The sequence below is a fragment of the Vulpes lagopus genome, chromosome 8, assembly GCF_018345385.1.
Source record: "Vulpes lagopus strain Blue_001 chromosome 8, ASM1834538v1, whole genome shotgun sequence".
Lineage (NCBI taxonomy): Eukaryota > Metazoa > Chordata > Mammalia > Carnivora > Canidae > Vulpes > Vulpes lagopus.
The window spans coordinates 133,246,879-133,263,789 of record NC_054831.1 but is presented as its reverse complement, the minus strand read 5'-3'; the positions used below and the strand labels follow the sequence as shown (position 1 = coordinate 133,263,789).

Sequence of the window (16,911 nt, the reverse complement as noted above, 5' to 3'; positions counted from 1 at the left end):
GACTTGACATTTCTTTTTAATCTTGATATTTGAAATTATAAGAGCATCATTTTCCTCGATTGGGCCAAATATTTTTTTTACCCCAGAAGTGTGATATGATTTTCCTGTGTCTTCTGCTTTACCTGTTTTTCTTTTATTTCTTAAACTTTTATTCACTGAGCAACTGGGAGTACAGATTTTTGGTGGAGCTAAGATGTATTGCAGTTTTGAAATCTTAGTACAAGAATCTGGAGTCTGGGTGTTGCCAGTATAAGCTGTGTCACCAGCAGCAAGTTATTTTTCTTGCTCAATTCTCTCTCAATTATTGGAGGAAAATGGAGATACAAAAAATAAATATGCTGTACGTTCGCTTAACAATATATTAACGATGCTTTGGAGTTTTCAGAGTGCTTTCACATATACGATCTCATTTGATCCTTAGGACAACCTTGTTTGTTCATTTCTGTGAATTATTTAGTGAATGTTCATTGACAAATTATGTGTCATACAGTCTGCCAGGTGCTAGGAACATAATGGAAAACAAGAAAGACAGGGTCATTGCCCTAATGGAGCTCATGTTTTAGTGAGATGATATAACCCAGGAAAAAATATAATTAGTTATGAATTGTAGTCAGTGAGGGAGTGGTGGGCAGGTGTGTTATTGCCATTTTATCAGGGAGGAAACAGTAATTCTTTACTCTGCTTGTCTGGGACTCTAGCTAACTCACAGTTGTGCTTTTCCCTTAATGGGGGAACATGTAACATGTAACTAAGGCTGTTGGAGAAGTAAGAGCTATGGGGTATTAGTGTATCAGTTTTGAGTCTGCCCCTTCATGCACTGAACTTCATAAAATAGAGTCGTATGCTACTAGATGATTTCTTCTACGTGCTCCAAGGGTATGGTGCCATTTCGTCTTTACGACAGCTCTTGAAGGTAGGGCCTATGATTCCTCCCGTTTTAGAGATAAGGAAAGTAAGACTCAGAGATCTAACAAGTTACCCAGGCTCACCAGGCTACTGAGTGGCCAGAGTGGGGATTCCCACTCAGGGAGCCAGGCTTCAGAGTTCCCATTCTGAATTCTTACACTAACCTGACGAAATGGTCACAGTCTTTTATCTCTGGAGGTGAGGTTGTGAAGATATCAGATTTCTTCTATTTGTTTGTCTTTCCCTTCTAAGTTTGCTACAGTGAATATGAGTTAATTTGTAATTCTAGAATTTACTCAACAAAGCAAACAGGGAGCAGCCATGGGCTGATAGACAATACCAACAATTCAAGTACAGTTAGAAAGTGAAAAAGGTAGCTAGTTACTGTGTTGCAAATTCTCCTGACTTATGTACTTAACACCAGAAGAAAGAAGAGCTTTTTTTATGTAATAAAGGCTATATTTTTTTCTGTTTAGAAAGTAATAAATGTGTTTTAGAGGTTATTCCAAAAAAGTTAAAACTATGAAGAAGTAGAAAATTAAGATTGGTTCTGTTTTGTAATCTGTATTTTTCACTGATCAATAGATGAGAAACATTTCATTATATTAGTGTATTGTACTTTTGGTCCTCTTTATCATGGTATAATTTATAGTAAAATTAAGCAATTTTAAGAGTACAGTTCAGTGAGTTTTAGCAATTGTATAGTCTTGTAAGCATAGTCAAGTCCAGATTTTTAGAACATTTCTGTTATCTACAAAGTTTCCTTGTTTCCCCAGGCAGTCTCCTAATCCTTGTGTCCTGGCAGCCATTGGTTTGCTTTCCATCAGAATAGTTTTTTCTTTCTTTTCTTTCTTTTCTTTTCTTTTCTTTTCTTTTCTTTTCTTTTCTTTTCTTTTCTTTTCTTTTCTTTTCTTTTCTTTTCTTTTCTTTTCTTCTTTTCTTTTCTTTTCTTTCTTTCTTTTCTTTTCTTTCTTTTCTTTTTTTTTCTTTTCCTTTTCTTTCTTTCTTTTCTTTTTTCTTTTCTTTTCTAAAGTGAAATCGTACAGTGTAGCTCTCTCTGGCTTTTTTCACTTAGCATAATGCTCTTGAGATCCATCTGTGGATGCACACTGCAATAGCAATGTGATTTCTTTTTATTGCCAAGTAGTATTCGTTCATTGAATGTAATACAGTTTGTTATCCATTCACCCACTTTATATCCATTTAGGTAGTTTCAAGTTTTTGGCTATTATGAATAACACTACTGTGAACATTTGCATTGAAATCTTTGTGTGGATGTACGTTTTCATTTCTCTTAAATAAATACCTAAGAGAGGAATTGCTGCGTTACATGATAACTGTGTGGTTAACATTATAAGGAACTGTCTTCAGAATTCTTTTGGCTAAGAGGTCCCTAGCTGGCTCACTTGGTATGACATATGACTCTTGATCTCCACATTTTGAGTTCAAGCCCCACATTTGGGCATGGAGCCTCCTTAAAAAAAAAAAAATCATTAAAAAAAGTTTAAAAAATAATTGTTTTTGCTTTTCTAGATTCTTTGCTCTTTCATGGATTTTAGAATCAGCTTGTCAGTGTCTACAGTAAAGCCTGCTGAAATTTAGATTGGGATTGTGTTGAATCTGTAGGACAGCTTTTAGAGAAATGACATCTTCATATTATCCGTTTGTCTTTTTTTTTTGATTTAATTTATTTGCCCACGAGAGACACACACACACAGAGAGAGAGAGGCAGAGACACAGACAGGAGAAGTAGGCCCCATGCAGGGAGCCCGATGCGGGATTCGATCCCGGGACTCCAGGATCATAGAAGGCAGGCACCAAACTGCTGAGCCATCCAGGGATCCCCTCTGTTTGTCTTTTGAGTATGGCATATTTCTCCATTTATTTAGGTCTTTAGTTTCCCTCAGCAGTGTTTGTAGCTTTGAGTTTACTGGTCTTATGTATCTTTTATTAAATTGATCCCTAGATCTTTTATATTTTTGATACTGTTATAAGTGATATTTTAAGTTTCAATTTCCAGTTTTCTGTAGACTGTATATAGAAATGCAGTTGATTTTTATACACTGACCTTGCACCCTGCAACTTTGCTAGATATACTTACCACTTCCAGCTACTTTTGGAGGTTCTTTAGGATTTTTTTTACATAAATGATAATGTTGTCTGTGAACTTTACTTTTTCCTTTTCAATCTGTATGCCTTTCGTCTCTTTTTCTTCCTTCACTATACTTCCAGTACAATGTTAAATAGAAGGAGTGACAGCAGACATCCTCACCTGTTTCCAATCGTAGGGGAAAAGAATTCAGTTATTCTAGGGTTGGCAAACTATGGCCCATGAGAATATACATATATATATATATATATATACACTCATAAAGTTTTATTGGAATACAGCCATGTTTACTTACCTCTGTACTATCTGTGGATATTTACACAGTTTTCTTGATTTGTTATAGATTTTTGTATCTCTGTTCCTGAGGGATATTAGTTTGTAGTGTTCGGGAATAGAAAATAATGCCTTTTCTGGTTTTGGTAACCGGGCAGTGCTGTCCTTGTGGAATGAACTAGAAGTATGCCCTTTTCTATTTTCAGAAAATTTCTGTAGAATTGATATTATTTCTTTGTGTATTGTGGATACAAGCCTTTTGATATATGTGTTGTGAATATTTTCTCCCAGTTTTTGGCTTTCCCCCCACTTCCCTAACACTATTCTTTGAAAAGCAGAAGTTTTTCATTTTGATGAAGTCCAATTTTTTTCTCTCACAATGTTTGTCTCTTGTCAAAGAAATTTTTGTCCACCACAAGGTGGCGAAAATTTTCTCTTCTGTTCTCTATTAGAAGTCTTTTTGAGTTAATTATTTTTAATTTTTTAAACGATTATTTATTTATTCATTCATTCATTCATTCATTCATGAGAGACACACAGAGAGAGGCAGAGACACAGGCAGAGGGAGAAGCAGGCTCCTTACAGGGAGCTTGATGTGGGACTCGATCCCAGGACCCTGGGATCACTCCCTGAGCTGAAGGGCAGGCGCTCAACCTCTGAGCTACCCAGGCATCCCTGAGCTAATTATTTTTAAAGATTTTTAAAGTAATCTCTGCACCCAACCTGGGGCTTGAACTCACAACCCTGAGATCAAGAATTGCATGTCTTCTGACTGAGCCATCCAGCTACCCCTTGAGTTAATTTTTGTATATTTTGTGAAGTGAGGGCTGAATTTTGTTTTTTTTTTTTTTCATATATATAGCTAGCCTGTTCCATTTCCCATTGTATTATCTTGGCACTTCTATTGAGAAGCAATCGACCATATAGGCATGTGTGTCTTTTTTTCACTTTCTGTTCTGTTCTACTGATTTATATTTAATTATGTGCCAGTACCATCTTGTCTTAACCATTGCCGCTTCATAGTGTGTCTTGAAATCCTAGTGTAAGTCCTCCAATTTTGTTCTTTTTCAAAGTTGTTTTGGCTACTTCAGGACCTTTGTTTTTCCATACAAATTTTAGAATCAGCTTGTCTTTCTACAATAAAATCTGCTGGGATTTTTATTTTGATTACATTGAATCTATGTGTCTGGAGAATCAACATCTTAATAATAATACTGAGTCTTTGGTCCTCAGCTATGGCATATCTCTCCATTTAATTAGGTCTTCAGTTCCTCTCAGTACTGTGTTGTAGTTTTGGTTATACTGGTCTTACATGTCTTTTGTTAAATTGATTCCCTAGGTATTTGAAATTTTGATGCTATTATAAATGATACCAATTTTTAAAAATTTCAGTGTCCAATTTTTTATTCAAAGTATAAGAAATATAACTTTCATATATTGACATGTTGACCTCTTATCCTTCAATCTTGCTAAACTTAGCCTAATTCCTTTTGATTCATTAGGGTTTTCTACATAAATGATTATGTTATGTTGAATAAGGGAGTTACATGTTTTCCTCTCCAACCTATAAGTCTTTTTGCACAGACTAGGTAGGACTTCAGCATAATGTTGAATAGAAGTGGTGAGAGGGGATGCCCTTGCTTTGTTCCTTATCTTAGGGAGAAAACATTCTGTAAATATGATGCTAGCTGTAGATCGTTTGTGCATTTGTTGTTTAAGGACTCTGTCCACTTCATCTAAATTGTCAGCTTGAAAATAAATAAATAAATAGTCAATTGATTGGCATGAAGTTGTTCATAGGTTCCCATATCTTTTCAATATTTGTAAATTCTGGGGGTGCCTGAGTGGCTCAGTCAGTTAAGCATCTGCCTTGGGGATTGAGCCCCCATATCAGGCTCCCTGCTAACCCAGGAGTCTCTTCCTCCCTTTCCCTCTGCCTGCTCCCACTCACTCATGCTCTCTTCCTCTCTCTCTTAAATGAATAAATAAAATCTTTAAAACAAAATTTTGTAAGTTCTTTTGTAGCAATGTCCTGCAATCCTTCCTGATAGTGACAATTTTTGTTTTCTTCGTATTTTCTTTTTTTTTTTTTTTTTTTTTAAAGATTTTCTTTATTCATGACAGACACAGAGAGAGAGAGAGGGAGAGGCAGAGACACACAGGCAGAGGGAGAAGCAGGCTCCGTGCAGGGAGCCGGACATGGGACTCGATCCTGGGTCTCCAAGATCACACCCTGGGCTGAAGGCGGCACTAAACCGCTGGGCCACCAGGGCTGCTCTTCTTCATATTTTCTTGATTCATATAGCTGGAGGTTTGTCTGTTTTATCAGTCTTTTCAAATAATTAACTTATTGAGGCTTGTATTATGACTGAGGCATATTCTCAATGAGTATGCCATGTACACTTGGAAAGAATGTATATTCTGTAGTTCTTGGGTATTGTATTAATGTTTAATTTTTAAAAATTATCTGTTTTCTAAATAACTGATTTTTGCTTTATGTTTTTTTCCCTTTTACTCAGGTTCATTTTGCTTTTCCTTTTTCTAGCTTCTTACAATAGAAGCTTTTTGATCACTGATTTAATCTTTATTCATGTATATTATAAAACTCTTATTTAATATAAATTCTTCATTAAGTATTGTTTTAAGTGTGTCCCACAAATTTGAATATGTTACATTTTCTTTATCAGGCCAAAATATTTTTCTTTTTTTTTTTTTTAAAGATTTATTTATTTGTTATAGACCGAGAGAGAGGCAGAGACACAGGGGGAGGGAGAAGCTCCATGCTGGGAGCCTATGCGGGACTTGATCCTGGGACTCTAGGATCACGCCCTGGGCCAAAGGCAGGCGCTAAACCGCTGAGCTACCCAGGGATTCCCTCCAAAATATTTTTCTATTTCTCTTGTGATTTCTTTTTTGAACCTTGGGTTATTAAGAAGTGTAGAGTCTACTTTCCAAATAATTGGGGTTTTCCATTATCTTGTTAACCGATTTCTAATGTGACTCCATATTGCTCATGGACTATACTCTGATTTTAGTTGTTTTGGAATTATGAATTCATGGAACTTTGGGGAACTGGAGGCTTTTTGATTATAAAATTAGGGCATTGATTGAGTCTGTGAGTCCATTCTTCTTCCTGTTTCAGGTGAGAGATCAAGCCCAGCGCTGTTCACGGGTTCTCTTGGACATTGAGGCGGGTGCTCCTGTTCTCCTTATCCCTGAAAGTTCCAGATCAAATAATCTGATTGTGGCAAACTTGGGGAAGTTGAAAGTTAAGAACAAGTTTCTCTTTGCTGGTTTTCCTGGGACATTTTCCTTACAAGATAAGGTGAGCAATCTGTATCCATTACCTTTTCAGTCCAACTAGTATTTGAGCATCATTTGAAGATTTCGTATATTGTCATAAGATGACTTGTAACTGCTGTTACTTTTGTGGTATATGTGACTTGAACAATTTTTTTTTGACATTTTGTTTGACATTTAAATTAACCTTTTAATAGAGATAGTGAAAATTATAACCTTCACCAATTGTATGCAAGCAAACCAATGGGACCATCCTGTCTGTATGATGCTTTTCTCACAGGCTGACCTTATAAGTGATCAACTTTTTACATGACCTGCCTTTTTTCAGAGGATGGGATTTGGCCCATGGTTTATCTGAACCTGTTCAAGAATATCTTCCTAATAACACCTTATACAGTATTTGGCTTTACAATTTAAAGCTACTTTAGCACTTAATTATTTCTTAGGACAGTATTTAGAGGTAACTGGGCTGAAGATTGTTGCTTTCATTTTACATTCATGTAGTAAAACCCAGACTTGGTACCAGTGTTGGTCTAATGAGCCCCTCCCACCCATTTCCACAGTCCAGGAGACTACTGCTGCTGGAACTTGGGAGGGGGTCTTGTTCTAGGTGTGCATTTTAATGGAACCTTGCTGGTTTCCATGGCAGCTTTGTAGTATATTTGCTTATTAAGAACAAATTCATGTTAGCTTGTCAGGAAAGCACTTACTGAAATTCCTAGCTGGTTATGCCCATCTTTAGTCTGATAGCTAATCAATAGTGAGAGAACCTTTGAAAGAGGAGGTACACAAGATTTCATTATGAGATCTTAGGACTGGCAATAATAGCGATAAATAACCAATATTCATTGGATGCTTCTCATACATAAACCAGTGATAAGCTCTTTACATATTTGTCTAGTTTTTCCTCCTTAGCAACCCTGAGGGGGTATCTAGTTTTATTAACCCCATTTTTTGAGCTAAAGGTATTGAGACTTAGATAGGGTGAATCATTCCTTTTGGATAATTCAGCTAGTCACAAGTACAGCGTGAGCCTCAGACTTGGTGTGTCTGCCTTCCATATGCTTTTAACTGTGATACACTTTTACCTCCCACTATTAGGTTTAGGTCTGTGTGGGGAGAATTAACTGGGGAAGGCTGTCCCTGTGATGTGCCTTACTGACCCTGGCCTGTGTAGCTGTAGCTCTTTTGAATTTTCTAAAGGGTGTGGCTGAGTTCATTAAAATAATTAGAGGGAAGAACTCCAGCTCTGCTGCCATCACTGCCCACGGGAGAGTGAATCCCTCCGTTGGAGCTGTCTTTTGAGCCCACAGTAAGTTCTTTAGTAGGATATCTTTGTGGTAAATCTTTGTCTTGAGGACTAAATTTTTTAGGAAGAGATGTGCTAGAACCAGGATGGGTGATCAGGTTGGAATAGCACCGTCGTTTCTCTGCCCTTCCTAAAAAGGTGAAGGGCTGATGCTCTGTATTGGTTATATCTATACATGGGCTCATGAGCTAACTCGGAAGTTGACCTCTAAAGAATTGCCAGAATATTTGAAGAAATTTTTGCATATGAGTTTCTGTTTTGTTAAATAAGCCAAATAACAGCACATAGTCTGTAGCATTTTTAATGAAAGACTTTTCCTGTATTTGTTTTTGAGGATTTGATTTTAAGTGGCAGTGCATACAAGGATCGCTTTTTCTTCAAGGTATAATAGACTTTTTGCCTTCTGGCTATTATCAAAAACCTTATGGGATTCAGCAGACAATTCACATTCATATGCTTTAAAAAGAAAACTTTAAAAACTAACTCTTTAAGTACCACATTATTTGGGAAAGCCTGCTTATCACTTTTTTGTCCCTTCGATGAGTCACTTCCTTCCCTTGTAGAGAAGGCTTTCTTAAGGACCAATAAAGGAATTTTTTCTTTTTTTGGCTCTAGGCAGTAATTTCTTGATGATCTGATTCCCTTAAATCCCAGGAAAACTTTATTTTGTTACATGCCAATGATTGTTCTGGAGAATTCCATAAGGGCTGCTTGGAGTGTGTAGCTTGGTAAAGTCTTTGTAATCAGATAAACATGTCTGTGGAGCTTACCGCTCTGCAGGAGCACAGTCAGGCTTAGTTGATCTAGGCCAAGATGAAGAATCACTTTCTTCACCAAAAATCACTTTGCATTTACATTTTCCCTTTGATGTATTTGCATGTGTGAGGTTTGTCTAATATGTATTCCAGTGGTTAAAGAACAGGAAATACTCCTGAAATCAAAGCTTGCAGAGGGGTTATTTGCCTTTGAGTTCCACTATTCCAGTGTGTTTGGGATTGTTTTACACAAATCCATGTCTTAATGAGTGCAGGCTTGGATTTTTTACATATGCTTTCCTTTCATTCTTCTCAACCACAGCTTACGTTTAAACCATAATTTCTAAGTCAGCCTTTCAAAAGCTTTGAGTTAATCTCCTCAAGCCATTGATTTATTTAAACCAACTACAGAGAGGATGTAGAGATGAATCAAGCGAAAGACCAACAACTACTCTCTAGAATTTAAATAAATTAAGCAAAGGGGAAGGTTTTTAATGTCGAAATATCTAAATAAGAGCAGTTACCTAGCAATTTGCCTTCCAAAAAAAAAAAATGCAGAAAGTAAGAACTGTCCCCCTCCCCTCCCCCCACTATTACTTGTAAATCACTGTACTCAAGGTACTGGGAAGAACAGTATTACCATTTCTTTTTCAAATGCTGAGACAAATCAACATTTAGGACAGTACTAGCAGGAAACCCATTCTTCCTCTTACCCCCCAACATGCCTTTGAAAGTGGGTCAGTGGTGCAGAAGCCCTGCAAATACATAACATGGAGGCGTGGTTGAAGTTTATTTATTTATTTATTTATTTATTTATTGGTGAAGTTTAAAAGTCAATTAATGAATCATTCTGGTGACAAAGATTTGCCCCGTTAGCAATGAACTGAAGGTACTAAATATGTAAGAAAAATGTGTAGTGTTTTCAATAGAAGTGCAGTTTTTTTTTTTTTTAAGATTTTATTTATTTATTCATGAGAGACACACAGAGAGAGAGAGGCAGAGACACAGGCAGAGGGGAAGCAGGCTCCATGTAGGGAGCCCGACGTAGGACTTGATCCCAGGACTTCAGGATCATGTCCTGGGCCCAAAGGCAGGCGCTAAACCACTGAGCCACCCAAGGATCCCTAGAACTGCAGAATTTGTGTTATTCTGTATTTGCCCTTAATTTTTATGCCCTTGAACAGAAACATAATAGGAATAGTCAGCCTCCTGTGCTTTCCATTTTGTTTTCATTTGCAGTTACTTAAAGAGATGAGAAATGTAAACCCAGAAGGAGTAACTTCTAGGAAGTGTAGACACAGTACCATGACTTGATTCCGTTGGAACCATATTGTTACAGATACATTTTCTTAGAATAATAAGCCCCTCCCTTCCAGCAAAGCAACAACCTATATCCTATGGCCCAGAGGTCTGCTTTTGCTGTGTTTGACCTAGACTAAACCACCAACAGCATCTTAAGCCAACAGATAATATATTCCTGCAAGATCGCTGTCGTTTTCAACAGGTGTTGAATTAAAAGTCACATCTCTGCAAATAATTACATGTGACAGGAAATGTCATGAATCCGTTACCCTTTTGTTTATGGAATTTGGGAGGCTTGGGAAGTACCAAGTGCCATAGAGTCTTTGAAGAGTCTAAGGACTGGGTTAGGACTTGCAGGAGAGTAAAGATGCAGTCACCTCCATTCTGCCTTCTAGTTTTATTTTATTTCTTCCCAGGAATCTGTGCCTTCAGCTTCCCCAACGGGTACCCCCAAACACAGTATGAGGAAAATGACAAGCACAGAAGACCCGAAGGGAACGCGTTCTGAGGGGCTGTTCATGATGCCTCCTGTTGGAATGAGTCCAGGCAGCCTGAGGAATGAGTTTGTGCCAAGTACCTCGACCAAGCAGCAAGCCACGCCCTCTGCTAGCCAGGTTTCCAGTAGTCCAGGTAAAAGAGGAGAAAGGTGGGGAGTTCATGAGACTGGTGGGTGCCTCGAGGGGATGCATCAGAGCGGTAGTGAGTCTTTAGTGATAGTCTGATTTTGATATTGCTTTTAGAAAGCTTAAGAATCTTAGCATGTTGATTTTAGCAGTGGGTGACTTCTAAAGTCCAGTTAAATGAGCAAGACACAGTGTGAATAAAGGGATTTAGATGGTCTCTTAGGACTTTTTCCTTTAGGTGAAGGCCGTTGCCCAAAGATAGAGTTAATATAAGAAGAATGATTCCTGCATCCTTAGACATATCCTTGCAAGTTTCTGTCTAGACACTATCCTTTTTCTACTTAATTATTGTTCTGTATAACTCTAAAAAAAAAATCAAAGAACTTTTAAGAAATATTAGTGTGAATTAGGTCACAATAGAGATACTATAAGTAACAATTTTGCAAAGACAGGAAGCATCCAGTTATTGGTGTTCTTTAAGCATTAGTCATTCCAGATAAGAACCTGATTTTGGCCTTCTGGGTTTTTAAAAATTTAATTAACTTTAAATTTTAATTTTATTTTAATTCCAGTGTGTTAACAGTGTTATATTAGTTTCATGTGTACAATACAGTTATTCAGCACTTCATAATCACCCTGTGCTCATCAGGACAAGTGTTCTCCTTAATCCTCATCACCATTTCACCTATCCCCCTACCATCTCCCTCCTGATAACCATCAGTTTGTTCTCTGTAGTTAAAAATCTGGTTTTTGGCTTATCTCTCTCCCTCTCTCTTTTTTCCTTTGCTTGTTTGTTTTGTTTCTTAAATTCCACATATGAGTAAAATCATATGGTATTTGTTTTTCTCTGCTTGACATTTCATTTAGCATAGTAACCTCTAGCTGCATCCATGTCATTGTAGATGGCAAGTTTTCATTCTTTTCTATGGCTGAGTAATGTTCCATTGTATTTACAATTTTATATTAGAGTATAAGCTTCATAGGGGAAAAGATATTTGTATGTTTTGTTCACTGCTATATCCTAGAATAGTGTCCTGGACTTTAGAAAAATAGCTGGCAGAGAGGAGGTGTTTTAAGAATATTTGCACAGATGAATTTTAAGTCTGAAGAACTGATATATTTAGTGTGGGCTGAATGCTGGTGTTGTAATTTGGCTGTCCTGTGTATGAGCATGCTGTTAGACATGGCTCTGCCGCTCTGTGGAGGAGATGAGAGAGGCACTAAGTGGGCCCCTACATTATGGCCAGAGTGAGATGTTACAGGAAGGATGGAATGGTGCAGGAGGAAAGAACAGAGAGGCCCTAGCTGAGATCAAGAGGAGAGGGCGATGCTGTAGGTAAGGCTGTTCAGATAGCAAAGGACTTGGCAGTTTTGGGGAGACGGAGGCCCGTGAGTGAGGCTTCAGGAGCAGGGTGGAGAATGGCTTGAGATAAAGTTGGAAAAGTAGGCAGTGGGCTTATGCAGGGTTTTATAGGGGTTTAGGGGGAGTTTTACAGAAACAACTTTGGATTAAGCATCATCATTAAAGCGTAGAAGGAAGAGAATGTTATGGCCTCATTTATTTTTTTAAGGATTACACAGGTATTTTGTGGGCAGTATGGTTTTGTGAGGGCCAGATGGGAATACGTAGGTATATTGGAGGGGAATTTCTGGTGGGCCAGGAGGGAATGATGGTGGTTTGGATGAGATCAGTAGTAGCGGAAATGATTACATATTTGTTCAGGATAATAGTTTTGTTGCTGGAAAACTTTGTAAGCCTTTGGGTTACATCATCTCTACATGAGACCCCTGTAGGATATCTTTGGGAGGGATGGCTGTCAAACCATTTTGGTCATAAATCCTTTAGGTTCAGCTCATATCTGAGGACAGTAGTGAGACACTGAAGGGATGTGGCACAGTATGTGTGTGGCATAGAAGAGGAGCAGACAGGAAGTGTCTAGCACGGGAGCGTCGCAGAGGGAGGCCTTGGTGCCAGAGTGGAGACTTTTGGATACTCAGATTTTTGAAGCAGGCAGTTCTGAACGTTTTCCAAAGACAGAATGAACTTTGTTTAGCTTTTTAGTTTTGTTCAGGGTCATTCCCTTTTGGGTCTTTTTTTTTTTTTTTAATTTTTTTATTTATTTATGATAGTCACAGAGAGAGAGAGAGGCAGAGACACAGGCAGAGGGAGAAGCAGGCTCCATGCACCCGATGTGGGATTCGATCCTGAGTCTCCAGGATCGCGCCCCGGGCCAAAGGCAGGCGCCAAGCCGCTGCGCCACCCAGGGATCCCCCTTTTGGGTCTTACTTTCTTCATTCTCTCTCTTTCCTTGGGTCCATGTAGAAGATCATGTCTGCCTGCTGGATTGCATTGTTGTGGATCTGCAAGACATGGATATCTTTGCTGCAGAGAGACGTCCACGAGAGTATTCTAAGGCCTCTGATGACAGCAGTGGAGATCTGATATTCCCTTCCTATTTCGTGCGTCAGACGGGAGGGAGTCTCCTAACTGAGCCTTGTCGGCTGAAGTTGCAGGTGGAAAGGAATTTGGACAAGTGAGTGGTTTATGTCTGAATAGGTGTCTATCTTAGGTAGAATCTTAATAACTTGGAAATCAGTGCTGTGAAGGTAAGTCTGGAAGAGAATGGGTGTTCTGTTATTTTTTTCTAGGTAGCAATGTTTATTGAGTCCCAACTGTGTGCTAGACATGAAGGCTACTATGATGGGAAGAAAACCTTATGTCTTTTTGGAGCTTACATTTTGATGATACAGGGATATAAGAAAGCAAATTAGAAAGTGATTCTAATTTAGAGTTTCAGTGTTACAAACTCTGTTACAGGATTGCTCCTTGGGAAACAAAGACCAACGGGCATGACGGTAGACGCAGGGAGGTGGTGATGGCATGGGGGGGTGGCGTATTTTGGAAGAGGTGACAATTGGATTCTATGTTTCAAGCACAATAGATTCTGGACCTGGTTTTGCTACATATCCTGGAGCTCCATTTAATCAGAGTAACTATTGAGACGCAGCTTTGCCCACCTTGCTCTATTAAGCAATCTGAAAGTACTCCGTAAAGGCTAATGAACTGACTCTAATTTACTTTTTCATTGGTCTCAAACACAGGACTCCCATTTTGCAGGTTAGAGCATTGCTGCAGTTGTCATTACTTCTGTGGGATCATCTGGGAAATGTCTTGAAAAGAAATAATCCCAGACCTCACCTGAGACCACCAGAACCTGACTCTCAAGGCCCAGGCTCGGGTCATGTGAGCAAGGGCCCTTGGTGGTACTTATGTTGGCCCAGCCCATACACAGTGCGTGATGTCTGTCCATTTGGGACATTAATTTTGGAGAAAGCAGCAATGCTTGCATTTCAACTATAGCCAGAGATGGGATGTGGCTGTCAACTAATGAAAGAGGTTCTCATTTGCAGCATTTTGACAAGCAGTCTCCTTATTTGTGGGGAGTACAGTTTTAATCCCTGTTTGGCCACTCCCTTCACGGTTCTTGGGTTTGGGTGAGCCATTTAATGCCACCTTTTTGTTTCTCTCTGGATTAACGACACTGTGTTGCTGCTCTCTCTGGGATTTTTGCATTTCGTTTTTACTTGTTATTCGAGTGCTCCCTGGCTGGCACTCAGTTATGCTTGGCATGGGCTCTCTCTAGCTTCACTGGCCTAGCAGTCTTAGGAGGAGCTTCATTCTTTAGAAATGAACACTTTGTTGTCTTTTCAAGTAATGCTTTCCCCTTCAAAAAATGTGCTTTGTTACCCTGATTCTGTAAACTTGACTGGCTTCGCTTCCATCAGTGTTGATGTGCAGGTGATTATACTGTCAGCCCTGATAGGCAATAATAACTCAGTATGAGGTACCCTCTCACCACAGAAACAGGAAGCCAAGAGGAAGCTGGGTAGTCCTGCCCAGCCTTTCTTTGTGCCTTGCATCACTGTTCTTTCTTTACTTGATCATATATAGGTTTTTCTCTGCAGACAAAATAATTTTTTTTATAGTCCTCTTCTACTTTCAATCCCAGTCCTCTACTGTACATACTCAGAATGGGTGCCTGCAGGATCCATGTTGCCCCCTTCACCCCAAGAGGGTGAGGGAAGAGCTCTTCAGTGTTGGGATGAAGTATACCAGCCCCTGACCCGAGCGTCTCAACCGTACTCTTGCCCATCTCGGCAGAGACCAGTAACAGATTCAGATTTTATCCTGATGCCTCATCTGGATTCAGCATGAAACTCTGGTGTCTGCCTTTAGTTATCATGAAATCTGAAGAGTTAAATGAAGAGGTTGCCATTTCTTTATTGCCCTCCCAATTGTAGTGTTTAAGCTCTTTCTGAGTCTCACGAGATTTTTCTTTATTAATAGATTATTTAGCTAGCTCAGATTTTGGGACTTCATAAGTACGTATTTTCAGAGAAAGGGGGCTTTTGGTAGCTGAAGCATGATGCTCAGTTGTGGTGTTGTGCTTCATTTGGAGCCACATTAACTTTTTATTATTGGAAGTTAGAAATGAACTGATTGATAATGTAGGTGGGTACATTTTAGCTCTTTCTTACATTTGGGTGTGAGCTTTGTCATTGTTAAATTCCCGACTTATTTGCCAAAGTGACTTATTTTTCTTTTCTCAGAGAAATAAGTCATACTGTGCCAGACATATCTATCCATGGCAATCTCTCCTCAGTCCACTGCTCCCTGGATTTGTACAAATACAAGCTGATCCGTGGTTTATTGGAGAACAACCTTGGAGAGCCCATAGAGGAATTTATGCGGCCTTACGATTTACAAGACCCAAGAATTCACGTGAGTGAGACCCGTGCTGTCCTGTAACTCTTAACTCTTGCAGTCCCTGCCAATGGCCACCTCGCTCATGGGTCCTTCCAGCTCACCTGCGGAGAGAAGGTAGAGCAGCAAACAGATTAACATCTTGATCTATGAACCGCCTTCTCAGCTTGGCATTTTCATTTTGCAGACTATTCTAAGTGGAGAAGTGTACACGTGCATGTGCTTCCTCATCGATATGGTGAATGTAAGTCTGGAGCTGAAAGATCCAAAAGGAAAAGAAAGTCCTGGTTCCTTAGCCAGGTATGGCTTTAATGGTACTATTTTACTCCTAGTGACAGGCATCACAGTAACAGTATTGCCAACGGTACACACATTTTGCTTTAGCATAGAGCAGAGGTTGCAGATTGGTGGTTTGTGGCTAGAGGTGTAGGTGGTCTACAGTGCTTTTTGGTTGGCTAACACAGTGCTTTTTAAAAGTTTACATTCGCTGCTTTATCAGTAAAGATAGGTTGTTAGGATGTTTCAGTGACCTCTGTACCTGGTGCCGAAACTGATGGATTTGAAAGAGCTGCAGAAATAATATGAAACTTCAGTTTCCTAAGAATTGACTGGTGTTCGGTCGTGTTTTTTTTGTTGTTGTTGTTGTTGTTGTTTTTTAAAAGATTTTATTCATCCATTCATGAAATACAGAGAGGGAGAGAGAGGCAGAGACACAGGCAGAGGGAGAAGCAGGCTCCCTGCAGGGACCCCGACGCGGGACCCAATCCTGGGTCTTCAGGACCATGTCCCGGGCGGACAGCAGGCGCCAAACCGCTGAGCCACCCGGGCTGCCTTGTTGTTTTTTTAATGTCAGCAGTGTTTAAAAAATTGTATAGTTGACACACAAGGTTATGTTAGTTTAACATGTACAACAATGATTCATCTTCTCTGTACATTATGCTGTGCTCATCACAAGTGCAGCTGCCACCTATCAACATAGGACATTATTACAATACCATAACTATATTCCTTGTGTTGTACTCTTGATCCCTGTGATGTCTTCACTCCCAAACTGGAAACCTGTACCTCCTACATCCCTTCACCTCTTCCCCTCCCTGCCCCAAATTGACCAGTATTTTAAAAGTATTGAGCTCTAGAACCAGGTATGGAAAGCTTGTAAAGCTGCTAATGGTATCTGTAGAATACAACTTTGATGGAATGCCGTATTTGTATTAACACTGGGAGAGACAAAAGAGCCACCGCAGTTGTACTTCAGTTGCAAGGAGAGGGGGAGACATTCCAAATAGCCTAGGGTGTAGTGAAGTGTAAGGCTTCAATGGAAAAAGTTGTATTACAGTACATTCCTAATGTAATCTTGCTGCCATGCTAAGTCATCAGCAGCTTATGAAATAATACTAAATAAAAGCTGCCACAGGGGACAAAAAGTAGGTGCCAGACATGCAGACACAGCAGTGATTTGGAAAAAATGAAGACTTTTTTCCTGATGTGTCCACTTTGGTCCTCAGGCTGCTCTGCTACACAGTCGCTGTGGCTGGCTGAGCAGCCAGTGTCCTGATGTGCCAGCGAGA

General features: G+C 39.3%; 1 protein-coding gene across 6 annotated transcripts in view; it reads left to right on the top strand.

Annotated features, from left to right (window-relative positions):
- The window catches only part of VPS13D (vacuolar protein sorting 13 homolog D), a 237,818-nt gene that overhangs the window by 48,841 nt on the left and 172,066 nt on the right, over positions 1-16,911 (top strand). For all 6 annotated transcript variants that reach the window (XM_041765973.1, XM_041765972.1, XM_041765971.1 and 3 more), the window contains 5 exons: positions 6,432-6,614; positions 10,372-10,585; positions 12,902-13,112; positions 15,190-15,361; positions 15,531-15,643. In XM_041765973.1, coding sequence (XP_041621907.1) covers positions 6,432-6,614; positions 10,372-10,585; positions 12,902-13,112; positions 15,190-15,361; positions 15,531-15,643 — 893 coding nt within the window. The remainder of the gene's footprint in view (positions 1-6,431; positions 6,615-10,371; positions 10,586-12,901; positions 13,113-15,189; positions 15,362-15,530; positions 15,644-16,911) is intronic.